The sequence below is a fragment of the Euprymna scolopes genome, chromosome 8 (genome assembly GCF_053919585.1).
Source record: "Euprymna scolopes isolate OS-2025 chromosome 8, ASM5391958v1, whole genome shotgun sequence".
Taxonomy (NCBI): Eukaryota; Metazoa; Mollusca; class Cephalopoda; order Sepiida; family Sepiolidae; genus Euprymna; species Euprymna scolopes.
Genome location: NC_136489.1, coordinates 141,518,153 through 141,531,865, shown reverse-complemented (window position 1 = coordinate 141,531,865; position 13,713 = coordinate 141,518,153). Strand labels below are relative to the sequence as shown.

The window sequence follows — 13,713 nt, the reverse complement described above, 5'->3', positions numbered from 1 at the left end:
TTATTACGGGACCACAAGGACTAATACCTGAGGTCGCAACCGACGGCATCTGTTGCAAGAGGTAAGACGTTCTTTTTCTCTTTCTCTCTCAGCCAGTTGTCATTGATGTGTTAGGATAAATTTCTTAGCCTCAGACCTAGGTCCTTGATTATACCTTTTTTATAGCATCCTATTAAGAATTCGCTATACATTGCAACAGCTACTGTTTTTTATATTAAAATGAATTCCTTACAAGTTGAACAATCATCACGGTCATCCTTATTGGAAGATCAGAGAGTCACTCGTACGATGATAGACTTAACACTAGAAAATCTTAGTGGACTTGAACCTCTTGAGAGAGATGTATTGGAACTGCATAAACGAGACATTCTCCAGTGGCTCCAAGAGTTATTGCATATTGACAAGAAAATAATGAAGGAGACACCATCGATTGAGATGAGGAGCTGTTTGACAGACAGTTTCACTTACAAAACCAGGGTGAATAAATTATTGTCGCAGTTAGATGCTTCCTTACCGGTTCCAGAGATCCATTCCCCTTTACTAACCTCAACTCCTCCCACTCTACCTTCCCCAGCTCAATCTGGCATTGAATTAGCGAAGCCTAAAATAACATGTCCAACATTTACTGGCGTTGATAAAACCAATAAATTTGCCCTGCGGGATTTCCTAACCCGTTTTGAGTTTTGCACATCTGGAGTGAGCTCAAAGAAGGAAAAACTCATATGCCTTAAGGCATATGTGATAGGTCGGCCATTTCATCTGATCCATCACCTGTCAGAAAATGACCATAATTATGATGTGGCCATAAATATTTTAAAGGAGGAATACTGGGACAGAGAAGCCATTAGGGAAGAAATTTTTAAAAGAATAGTGCAGTCTACACCTAAGGTGGACAAGTCTTATGAACAACTAAAGGAATATCTTTCCCAGGTTCAGTATGAACTTGGTGAGTTAGATTCAGACTATGGTTATGATTTTTTAGTTGAGGACTCCGGAAGTGGATGTCTGGTGGCTCATATCCTATTTGATAAGATCCCTGATGAGATAAAGGCAGAGCTCATTAGAGGCTCTAGCACACCATATCCTGGCTTGAACTGCATACTGCAGTATAGTCACGAAGTTATTAAAGCATTACTCCGGATTAAACCTATTTCAACTCCTAAGACAGAACTGATTCCACGGTTTAAGCCAAGGTCAAATGCTGTTTGGACGAGAAGCCCACCTAAAAATTCTGCATTACAAAGTTTTCACGCAGACCTAGACTTGGAAGACAAGATTCCTTATTGCAATTTTTGTGCAAGAAATGGACACACTAGTTCTCAGTGTACTACCTATCCCTCATACAATGAGCGCCTGCAACGCTGTAGGCAACTTGGATTGTGTGAATTCTGCACAGTTGCCAGCCATGATCAGAAAGCCTGTCCAGGAGTCAAGGGATTTAGATTCCCTTGCAGGTATTGTAAGTCTCGGAGGCATTATGCTTCTATGTGTCCTCAATTTGTACTAGAGGAAACAGAAATAAATACTAACATAAGTACAAAACTTGGGGACATTCAAAACCTACTGCCAATGGTCAACATCACAATTAAAAGGGGAGCCTCCTCAGTTTCTCTGAATTGCCTTATTGACTCGGGCAGTCAGAGGTCATATTTCTCTGAACGGGTTCTTCAGCACCTGAAGTGCGATCCAGACTCATGGGAGGAGGTGGCCATGGACGTTGTGACCTTTGTGGGGAGAAAACGCCGCATTTTCAAGCAGTTAACTGCAGTTGTAGAGGTCTTGCCGGGAGTAGCCCCCCAACTACCTATTTTAATTGATTGCGAATTGAATCTGTCTCACAAAGTACCAGACCTTCCTCTGGTTTGGGAAAACCTAAGAAAACTGAATTATACCTTTGCTGCAGAGATAGAGAGTGGCAGTGTACAATTGTGGGGTCTCATGGGAATTGATTTGATTCAATATATGCGTCCCATGAAGATAACACGATGCATGAATGGTGCGGCTTGGCAGACATCCGCTGGCATTATCCCCATAGGAAATACAAAACATTTTTTGCATGAGAACCAAATCAGTAAGATTGCTATAACTCCGGGAGCCTTGAGCTATGAAATTGACAGGCAGTACTATTGTAACGATTCTTTGGTTAATAGTATTGTGAATCCTGTTCCGACCTATGTGGATCCATTTGCCGACATTTTTGAAGGAAGCACTGTGGATCGGGGCTTGGAATGGATGTTTAGTCTAGAATCCTTGGGACTGCCTGACATAGAATCGGTTTCTGACTATGACAATCAAAAGATGGAAGAATTCATGCAAAACATAGTTTATAAAGATGGTCATTATTTGGTTAAATTGCCTTGGCATAAGGACAAGTTATCTCAGGTTCAATCTAACCATCATATAGCACTTAAGGTGCTGGACAGAGTAGTATTCAATTTAAAGAAGAAGGACTTATATGAGGAGTATATTAAGGTTTTTGAAGACCAAGAAAGAGAAGGGATAATTGAACCCCTAGAATGCTCCCCTCAGGAATACAAGCATTATGTGTGGGTTCCACATAGACCTGTGTTCAAAGACGAGCATACAACTACAACTAAAATTCGACCAGTTTTTAACTGTTCTTTTAAAACTAAGAACTCTGTCTCTCTAAATGATGCTGCTTATCCTGGGATCAACTTAACAGGGGACATGCTTGATTTAACTCTGCTTTTCCGAACAAATAGGTATGTATTTTTAGCAGACATCAAGAAGGCATTCTTGATGATTCGATTATCTAGTGAATCTGATAAGAATAAATTTTGTTTCTTTCTGCGAAAAAATAATAAGCTAATGTGTTATCGTTACACAACAATCTTATTTGGGTTTAGTGCAAGCCCATTCATCTTGAATTGCATACTAAAATTTCATGCTGGGCGTTATCCTTTGGATGATTGCACTGGGATGTTACAGTCTAATTTTTATGTAGATAATCTGATTAAAACAAGCAATTCCTTGGATGAGTTAACGGGCTTGTATACACGAGCAGTAGAAAGATTGCAAGAAGGAGGATTCATACTCCAATCTTGCAATTCTAATCATACAGAATTACACGATTTAATGAGGAGAGATGGTACTCTTGTGAGTCACAGCTGTCCTTGGGAGAAGGTATTAGGTTATCGTTACGATCCTCTTGCTGATACCATCAATATTGCTTCCTATAATTGTAACCCTGAGGCAGCAACTAAAAGGCATATACTGTCTGAAGCATCAAGGATATTCGATCCACTCTCATTATGTTTGCCGGTATCTATACAGGCACGTACTCTTGTTAGTGAGTTGTGGAAATTAGGTTTTGAGTGGGATGAAATTGTGCCAAGTGAACTTCAATCCAAATGGGCAGTCATCGCTCATGAATTGTCAGAACTTGGTTCTGTTACCTTCCCTAGAAAAACCCTTGATGAAGGGAGGGAAGCTGAATTATTTCTGTTTTGTGATGCATCCAAAAGGGCATATGGATTTGCAGCATATGCAGTCCAGGGGAAGGTTTCATCTCTGGTTTTTTCCAAGGCAAAGGTGGCGCCTCTTAAATCGAAGAGTTTACCAACTCTGGAGCTTTTATCGGCCTTCTTGGCCATCAAGTGCCTTCCGACTTTGTTGAAGGCCTATTCTAATGTAAGTTTCAAAAAGGTATTTCTTGCAGTTGATTCACAAATAGTATTATCCTGGTTGGTCACAAGGCGGACTAATAGCAAGAATTTTTTTGCCATGAATAGATTGAAGGACATTAGTCAATGGGAGGCTGAATTGATGTCTAAATTTGGTGTGGCAATTCAGTTTAAATATGTGCCTACTGCACAGAATCCCGCTGACCTTATCACCAGAGGTATTCCTACCTCTAAACTGAGGGCCAATTTGGAATATTGGGTTTCTGGACCGTCTTGGCTAAGAGACCAACCGATTTCTTGGCCTGAAAATCCTTTGAATTGTTTGAGCCCAGAAAGCAAAAAGATTGTATCTTCGATGGTTTGTGCTGTTTCGCACAGCCAGGAGGAGCCAGTTGTGCAATATGATAGATATTCTTCATTGTCTAAACTATTAAATGTCACCACATGTGTGTTCAAGTTTATTAATAGGTTGAGGAAAAGAGACTCCGACTTTGGTAAGATGGCTCGGACACACTTGATTAAAGTAATGCAGAGACAATCCTTCTGGGAGGAATTAGAATACTTACAAAATCCTTCAGGTAGGTCAATACCACCAAGAGTGGGAAGTCTAAACCTTTTTTTGGATAAGGAAGGATTAATTCGATCCAAGGGAAGAATTGGGAAGGTCTCTGTATATGAATACGAAATAGTTGTTATAAAATAACACGAGCGTATGGAAGCAAGGAGAACAAACGAAGTAATTTGGTTTCAACTTTTATTGAGGGTCAAAGTGAATAAGCATATATATCCTCAATCAAAGCCGGAACGGTCAGCTGGGCGTCAGGAAGGCCGGAATAAGGATTAGAGAGGTAGGGATCCTGGCCTGATCAGGTTCGGGCAGGTACAGGGGCCTAGATGCTGGTACGGTCTAGGGATGACGTCCGGGACTGGAACAAGCGGTGATATGGTGACTAGGCGCTTTGAATCAAACTGCTGTCGCTGAGGTGCCGCTGCTACTGCTGGATGGAGCTGAAGGGAACGGCTGTTGCTGCTGCTGCTGCTAGAAAGTTGAGGGGAACGGCTGTTGCTGCTGCTGCTGCTAGAAGGTTGAGGGGAACGGCTGTCGCTGAGCTGCTGCTGCTGGATGGAGCTGAAGGGGATGGCTACTGCTGCTGCCGCTGCTGCTGCTAGAAAGTTGAGGGGAACGGCTGTCGCTGAGCTGCTGCTGCTGGATGGAGCTGAAGGAACGGCTGTCGCTGAGCTGCTGCTGCTGGATGGAGCTGAAGGAACGGCTGTCGCTGGTATGGTGCAAGGGGTTGAGGGGAACAGCTGTATCTGCTTCTAACTGGTAGCGAGGCGACCTGCTCTGGTCAGCGATCTGCTGGAAGACTGACTTTTTCTCTGACGGCCGGCTTATTTATACGGCACGTGCGGACGTAGTAAAGGGCACATCGGCTCCGGCGTCAAAATGGCCGTCGTATTTTTTATTTGTGTTTGTTTCTCGTGCTTTAATGGATTGTAGAGAATTATCTGTTTGGTGTGTGTATGCATGTGTTATATCGATTTAAAGCTGAGAAAGTTGTGAATGTAACCTAGTCGGTGTCGTATTGTTGGGGTGTTTTGTGGAATCATTATTTGCGTTTTTTTTGCTATCTGAGTTGCGTTTACGGTAGTGTCTGTGATTTTTTATTTAGGTTTTTTCTTTTGCTGTGCAACTTTCTCTGGAGGTTTTCTATGTTGAAGTAAGGTGCGAGTTATTTTAATGATGTGTGTGTTTAAAGAGATGGGATTTGAAATTGTCCTGTGTATTTATTGTGTTTGACTACGTTGTAACGGCGAACAGATTTGTCTTAGGGTCGCCATTGTTGCTGCTGTCATTGCCTTGCTGATTTCCGGTTTATTCATGGAAATGTGGAGAGATATGCGAATATAACAATGCTCCCCCAGATCTCGATCATATTTACATGATAAAGTCTCTGAAGCGTGTAGGGAGTTGTCCTCTTGTTGTTCTGGCTGGTAATCTCCTGGGTTGGCCGGCTTGTGAGGATGGCGTCCGATTCTCGTCCGGATTGCATGTGGGGCCGTTCGTGGAATGCTGTTCGTCGGTGATGCTGGGTGGGGGTGGGAGGTTCGTGATAGACAGGTGCGGCGGGCGTGGTGCTATTCGTCGGATCTGCGCCCGGTGTACCCAGGTTGTGATGCCGCTCTCATCTTGTACTTGGTACATCAAGCTGTTGGTTTTTGTGATAGTGAAGCTTCCTATCCATTGCATGTGTGTTGATTTGGCCGTGGCTGATTGAGGACGGTGAAGTAGGACCTTGTCTCCTACTTGTAGCGGGTTCTTGTGGGAGAAGTGCTTTTCGCGGTTCTCCATTTTATGATCTGCTTCATCATTGGCCAGGGCGACACGGTGATGAACCTGTCTTAGCAGGGCGTTGATTTGCATGCCATATGCACCTGGGTCATCGCTCCTGGCTTCCCTTCTGTGGGGTGTTGGCAAGCCGATGCTAGGGTGGCGGCCCGTGACTGTGAAATGCGGGGAGACACCGGTGGCGTTGTTGATTGTGGCGTTCATGGAAGACACAACAGATTCGAGAACATCTGTCCACTCGCAATTCCTGTCTTCACACAGCATGTAGATGGCGTTCTTCATTGTTCGATGTTGTCTCTCTATGTTCCCTGAGCTTTGTGGGCGCCACGGGCAATGCAGTTCCTGTGTGATGGCCATTTGTTCGCAGAACTGTCGATAGACTTCCCCTGTGAAGTGTGTACCTCGGTCGGAGGACACTATGCGTGGGATTTCTCTGTGTCGGAGGAAGAACTGGTATAAACCACGGGCGGTGTCGATGGCACGGTCTCTTGCACATGGTATAGCTGTGAGATGCCGGCTGAAGCTGTCCAGTATCGTAAGTATATATCTTTTCCCCTTTGAGTTGGACATTGTGACAAAGTCAACAAAGACGAGTTCAAATGGTCTCTTACCCCGCTTGCAGTGGCCCATGGGCCAGCGGGTGCGTCTGCCATAATTTCCCTTGAAAGTAGTCAAATTTCAGTATCGCCCACTTCACTGCATATGCCTCGCGTTCCGTTGTAGACCAGTTTTGCTCTGTTGTATTGAAGGAGTGGGACGCGACTCCGACAATGTTCTTCTTCCCGTTGCTGGACTCTTGCATCAGGATTGCTCCGCATGCGACATCACTGGCATCAGTAGTGAGCGTGAAGGGCATGGAGAAGTCTGGAAACGAGATAACCGGCGGGGAGGATAATCGGTCCTTGATCTTCCTGAATGCTCTGTCTGCATTCTCGGTCCAGTGGAATGGCTTGTTGACCTTGTTGAGTTCGTGTATAGGGGCCATGAGTTTTGAGAACATGCTTGATCTGATCTGTTCATGAAGGCGCGTCTCAAGGAATTGTCTGATCCAGACCAAGCGGCCGATGAGACTTTGGAGTTCCTTTCTTGAGGTTGGGGGTTTCATTTCTCCTATGGCACGAACATATTCGGGGTCGGCCTTGAACCCTTCGCTGTTTATTATGCGGCCGAGAAATTTGGCCTCAGGTGCGAGGAAGGAGCATTTGTCTGGGTTCAGCTTAAGTCCAAACTTTTGGAGGGCCATGAACAGTTGTTCTAGCGCGATGATGTACTCCTTGAATGTCTTAGCATGCACCAGGTTGTCGTCGATGTAAGATGATATGTTGCTGCGAGATGTGACCGTGGCTAAGGCCTCTGCTACGCAACGGGAAAAGATTTGTCCGGCCGAAGTGAGACCAAAGGCCAGGCATGTGTACTGGTAGCATTTGTCCTTCCATGTGAAGGCTGTTTTGTGCCGGTCCTGCTCATCTATTTCAATCTGCCAATATCCACTACGCAGATCCAGGGATGCAAAATACCTGTTGCCCTTGCCGATTTTGTTGAGCAGGTGATCCATCCTGGGTATTGGGTAGGGGTCCAGATCGACTAGCACTTTGTTTAGTGTTCTTTTAAAGTTTGCAACGACGCGAATTGACCCATTTTTCTTACGTACGGCGAATACTGGACTGTTGAAACCTTTGGGGTCGCTGCAGGCTTCAATGATGCCTTTGCTTGCCATGCGGCCAATCTCGGCATTGACCTCCTCTTCCAGGGCTTGAGCAATCGGATGTTGTTTTTGGCTGCGTGATTGGCCGTTGGTTGGTATCCGAATGGGGCGGATGAATGTGCCCTTGTCGCCATTCTCAGTACCGATGATGTCGGCATAGCGGATTAGTAGGTTGGTGGTGGCCTCAAGTTCATCACGGTTGGGATGGTTTGGTAGTGTGAGTCCTGTGTTGTGTTTTAGCCATGTAAGCTTTTCATCCAAGGTGTGGAGTTCGGGATGGGGTCCGATAGCTAGGTAGTCCTGGATGACCTTGGTCTGGGAGTCGTCTGTGGGACTGTTTGGTGACGACGTTTGCCGTACGATGTTAGCTGTGTGTGTGGAGCCTCCTTGGGCAAGTGTGCGTTTGAACTCCACTTTCGCTTTTTCGTTGTCGACCGTGTACGAGATGAGGGTATCATGGCATAGGATGTTTTGGCCGATCAGGATTGGTGTAGATTGTGCCGTTATTAGGGCGTTTATGCCACAGAATGCGGGTGTGTTCTGGTTGCCGATTACAATGTCGCATGTTAGTTGGCCAAGCGCGGTAATGCTGCCATTGATGCCCCTCACTTTGACGTCCGAGCGTTTTATGTGCTTCTTGGCTTCGTCTGGTAGTTGTGATGCTGGTATGATGCAGGTCGAGCATCCTGAGTCGAGCATCGCGATGTCTGAGAACTTTGTGTCGCCAATGTAAAAGGTGGAGTAGACAAGTGGTGAATAGTTAGATTGCTCTTGAAAGTTGAAGACGTGATGGCTGATATTGGAGCGGGTCGGGCGGGGCATCACATCTCGTCCTGACCGAAGTGAAAATCCTGGTCCTCTGTCTCCGGCATGTTGTTGCCTGTTGTTGCGACAAGGGCTTGTGTTTGGGTGCGGGGTGGGTGACGGTATCTGCAATTTTGCCTAAAGCAGGATAGGCCTCTGAGGTATCTCTGGCATACAGGGAAACTTACTGTTTGCCTGCGAGCTTCTTGCTGCTGATGTTGACGTTGATCAGTTTTCTTGTGTGTGTCTGTCAAGTTCGAGCGCTTGCGTCCACTAGAGTGGGTGTGCATGTTTGTTATATGGTAAGGTTTTCTTTGTCTCAAGTGGTGCTCTTGAGCGAGGAGTGCTGAGTCTTGGGAATTGGTGACATCGGATTTTATGCCGCGATCCAGGTATCGCTGTGCTTCAGCCGCTATACCAGTTGCCGTATAGTGGTTGTCCATTGTTCTGACGAGGTGCGGGTAGATATTTGTGTTCCATGCTTTCACCTTTTCACTCATAAGCATTGCGCCTATTATTGCTATGAGTCCGTCAACGGATAGTTCATTGTTTCTGTCCTTTCTGTGTTTTGCCTTGATGTGGACGGCCGCTTCCCTGAGTGTGGTTTCGAGTCGACCGGCAAAATCGGTTAGTTTTTCGCCGTCATGTCGTTCTAAGTCCCAGGCCTTGCTTAGATGTTGGAAGGTGGTCATTTGGCTGCCGTGTGTTGTCAGTAGATACTCCTTCAGGTTGTTGAAGGTGGATGTATCTTGTGCAGAATCCAGCATTTGCTGAAATATACCCTGGTCCAGCATGTCTTTCGCGGCCTTGACAAATTCGCCCTCCAGGCTTGGGTATGTTGCTCCCTCCGGTAAGACGTGTATTGCGTATATTTTGGTGAGCGCTGATAAGAACTGGTTTACGTCCTGTCCAGGGCGGAAGGGCTTCTGTTGTCTCATGGCGTCCCGAATTGTTTGCTGGCGCATTAGCATACTGTAGTCGCTGCTTGTGTGGGGGTTGGTGGCTGTTGTTATTGCTGTTGATCTCAGGGCGGTTGTCATGGCATCTATGTCATTTCGGATCTCCTGAAGTGCCTCTTCCGATGGTTGTGTTGAGCTTGTCCTCAAGTTGAACAGCAGATGCTTCTGTTCTTTGATCAGTGTGAATAGTTCTGACCGCGTGAAACCCTCGTAGCTGTCTGTACTCATCTTGCTGAACGCTCTGACACCAGTTGTTATAAAATAACACGAGCGTATGGAAGCAAGGAGAACAAACGAAGTAATTTGGTTTCAACTTTTATTGAGGGTCAAAGTGAATAAGCATATATATCCTCAATCAAAGCCGGAACGGTCAGCTGGGCGTCAGGAAGGCCGGAATAAGGATTAGAGAGGTAGGGATCCTGGCCTGATCAGGTTCGGGCAGGTACAGGGGCCTAGATGCTGGTACGGTCTAGGGATGACGTCCGGGACTGGAACAAGCGGTGATATGGTGACTAGGCGCTTTGAATCAAACTGCTGTCGCTGAGGTGCCGCTGCTACTGCTGGATGGAGCTGAAGGGAACGGCTGTTGCTGCTGCTGCTGCTAGAAAGTTGAGGGGAACGGCTGTTGCTGCTGCTGCTGCTAGAAGGTTGAGGGGAACGGCTGTCGCTGAGCTGCTGCTGCTGGATGGAGCTGAAGGGGATGGCTACTGCTGCTGCCGCTGCTGCTGCTAGAAAGTTGAGGGGAACGGCTGTCGCTGAGCTGCTGCTGCTGGATGGAGCTGAAGGAACGGCTGTCGCTGAGCTGCTGCTGCTGGATGGAGCTGAAGGAACGGCTGTCGCTGGTATGGTGCAAGGGGTTGAGGGGAACAGCTGTATCTGCTTCTAACTGGTAGCGAGGCGACCTGCTCTGGTCAGCGATCTGCTGGAAGACTGACTTTTTCTCTGACGGCCGGCTTATTTATACGGCACGTGCGGACGTAGTAAAGGGCACATCGGCTCCGGCGTCAAAATGGCCGTCGTATTTTTTATTTGTGTTTGTTTCTCGTGCTTTAATGGATTGTAGAGAATTATCTGTTTGGTGTGTGTATGCATGTGTTATATCGATTTAAAGCTGAGAAAGTTGTGAATGTAACCTAGTCGGTGTCGTATTGTTGGGGTGTTTTGTGGAATCATTATTTGCGTTTTTTTTGCTATCTGAGTTGCGTTTACGGTAGTGTCTGTGATTTTTTATTTAGGTTTTTTCTTTTGCTGTGCAACTTTCTCTGGAGGTTTTCTATGTTGAAGTAAGGTGCGAGTTATTTTAATGATGTGTGTGTTTAAAGAGATGGGATTTGAAATTGTCCTGTGTATTTATTGTGTTTGACTACGTTGTAACGGCGAACAGATTTGTCTTAGGGTCGCCATTGTTGCTGCTGTCATTGCCTTGCTGATTTCCGGTTTATTCATGGAAATGTGGAGAGATATGCGAATATAACATAGTTAATCCCTTGCTTATTGCTAAGGATCACCATCTTTCTAATCTCATAATATTGGACTGTCACCACCAGTGTAAGCATCTGGGTGTTCCTGCTACCTTGAATAAGGTCAGGTTATCTGGGTACTGGATACCCCAGGGTAGGCAGGCGGTAAAGAGAATTTTATCAGGATGCTCCTTGTGCCAGAAATTTAACTCTATTCCATTTACCTACCCCAAAATGACTGATTTACCTAAACATCGGGTGAATATGATAAGACCATTTTTGCACACAGGAGTAGACTATACGGGTCATCTGTGGGTTCTGAGAGGTGGGGAGAGGGTGAAGATGTATATCCTGGTCTTTACTTGTTTGGAGGTACGGTCAGTTCATCTAGAACTGATTGAGGATATGTCTGTTCACTCATTCCTAATGGCCTTGATTCGATTTTCAAATATTTATGGGATTCCTTCGCATATTTATAGTGACAATGCTAAGTCATTTGTGGCTGGATGTGACATGATTCATGAGGTGATTGCTTCCAGTGAATTCAGGGAGAAATTGGGGACATGCCAAATCAAGCATGTTAAGATCCCTGTACACTCTCCTTGGTATGGAGGTGTATGGGAAAGACTGATTAAAACCATCAAGTCTTGCTTGTATAAATTAATTGGACGAGCTAGTCATGATTATTTCGATCTCCTGACAATTATTTCTGATGTACAAAATGCCATAAATGACCGTCCCTTGACTTACAGAAGTTCATCTGACTCAAGTTTGGAAATAATAAGTCCAAATCACTTTTTACGCCCTGTAGTAAACCCTCGTTTGATTTTGAGAATGGATGGGGAGGGTATTTATCAACTAGAACCTCCCTCTCGGAAACAACTCTTAGAGTCCTTAAATTGCAGGAATTATGCATTAAAAAGATTTAAGAAAATTTGGTACGAAGATTATCTGCTTAGTATAAGAGAGCATGCCCAAAGACAACAAGGAGGGACTTCACCAGTTGTTTGTGTGGGAGATGTAGTCACAATCAAACTCCCTAACAAACCTCGACCATTTTGGGCATTGGGTAGGGTCACACGTCTATTTACAGGAGATGACGGATTGGTGAGATCTGCTCAGATAAAACGAGGAGATGGCTCCTTGCAAGTTCATTCCCTGAAGCACCTCTATCCCTTGGAGTCGTCTATTCAAGAACCCATTGATGGACTTGATTCCTTGATGGGGAATGCTGATGACAATCTGAATGGCTGTACATCTGTACTTGAAGACCCTATTGAAGAGGGCACAGAGCTTGGTTGGATTTGCCCTGATTGTGGTGAACCAGACAATGGCAGTGCCATGATATGTTGTGACTGCTGTGATGACTGGTACCATTTTTCCTGTGTTGGTCTATATCGACCTCCACCAGAAGAGGAGAGTTGGCGGTGTGGAAGTTGCCTCAACCAGGATCCTTCATTATCCCATGATATGATGGTGGATAATTTATTAAATGATGCTGAACATGCATGTATTTGCCCAGGATGTGTTCTACCGGATAATGGTAGTCCAATGATATGCTGTGATGAATGCAATCAATGGTACCATTTCAACTGCGTAGGTATTCAGCAAGTTCCCCCAGAGGGTGAGAATTGGTACTGTTGGAATTGCCTACATTCAATTCACTAACAGTCCACTCTCAGAAAATAGGTAATTATTTATTTACCTCTCCCATTTTTTTTTTCTTTCTTCCTTTTCTCTTTATCCTTTATTTTTATTTATTTACTAGCAGTTCAGCCGGCTTGGCAGTCAAATTTTGACAAAAACCGATTACGAAGCTTGCCCTATGTCTGAATACACTTTATGTTGGTTTGGAATGTTTGGACCGGGGATTGGCTGAAGGTTCAGTTTTTTGGGGGGGTTTTTGCTTCGACCCCTTAAAACTTATTTTTCTTGGATTTGTTCAATTTATCAAGTTGGATCCATGTCCCGGGAATCTAAATTTAGAATTTTGAGTGTTTGGACCCAAAATTAACAGTTATTTGTATTAAAATGTACTCAGACAACTTCACTGTTTACTATTTATTTATTCATTTATTTATTTATTTATTTATTTTTTCTCTTGAGACGGGAGTGTATAAGAAAATCTTTCCTACCTTCAATGACCTCGGGTTTTGAGAGATGGATGCGAAAGCGTCTTTCCCTTTGTGATTGTTTTTTATACTAATGGATAAATCATGTGACCCTAGACCTTCTATAAAATTGTATGGGTTGACTAGCTTGAGTGTTAATTTTTTACCCCCATCTTTACAATCGGTTCACGCCGTGTCTGAAGTTGTTCCTTTTCTTCTCTTTCCTTTTCTTTTCTTCTTCTCTTATTTACTATTGGGACACCGTCTTGGTAGTTCCTTTGTTTTTTCTTTCTCAATCAATTATTGTATTGATAAAGAATTATTACGGGACCACAAGGACTAATACCTGAGGTCGCAACCGACGGCATCTGTTGCAAGAGGTAAGACGTTCTTTTTCTCTTTCTCTCTCAGCCAGTTGTCATTGATGTGTTAGGATAAATTTCTTAGCCTCAGACCTAGGTCCTTGATTATACCTTTTTTATAGCATCCTATTAAGAATTCGCTATAATTTAAAGCAGAATAAACAAAAATTATTTCAGCGCGTTTGGTCCACCGTAGTCGAAAGGCGGCAAACGTTTTCAAACGAGATCGAAAAAAATGATGCTATTTTTAACACAAAGGGCACAATATTTATCGAATTTTTTTTTTGTATCGATTATTCAAAGCATGCGTGCCCTGTT

The 13,713-nt window shown here is 44.6% G+C and overlaps 1 protein-coding gene across 1 annotated transcript; it reads left to right on the top strand.

The window, feature by feature from the left end:
* Positions 1–411: 411 nt before the first annotated feature.
* On the top strand, positions 412–12,590 carry LOC145283978 (uncharacterized). Its single transcript, XM_080133076.1, has 3 exons — positions 412–1,860; positions 1,978–4,222; positions 11,869–12,590. Exons 1-3 carry the CDS (start codon positions 412–414, stop codon positions 12,588–12,590), a joined length of 4,416 nt encoding a protein of 1,471 aa, XP_079989202.1.
* Positions 12,591–13,713: the final 1,123 nt, after the last annotated feature.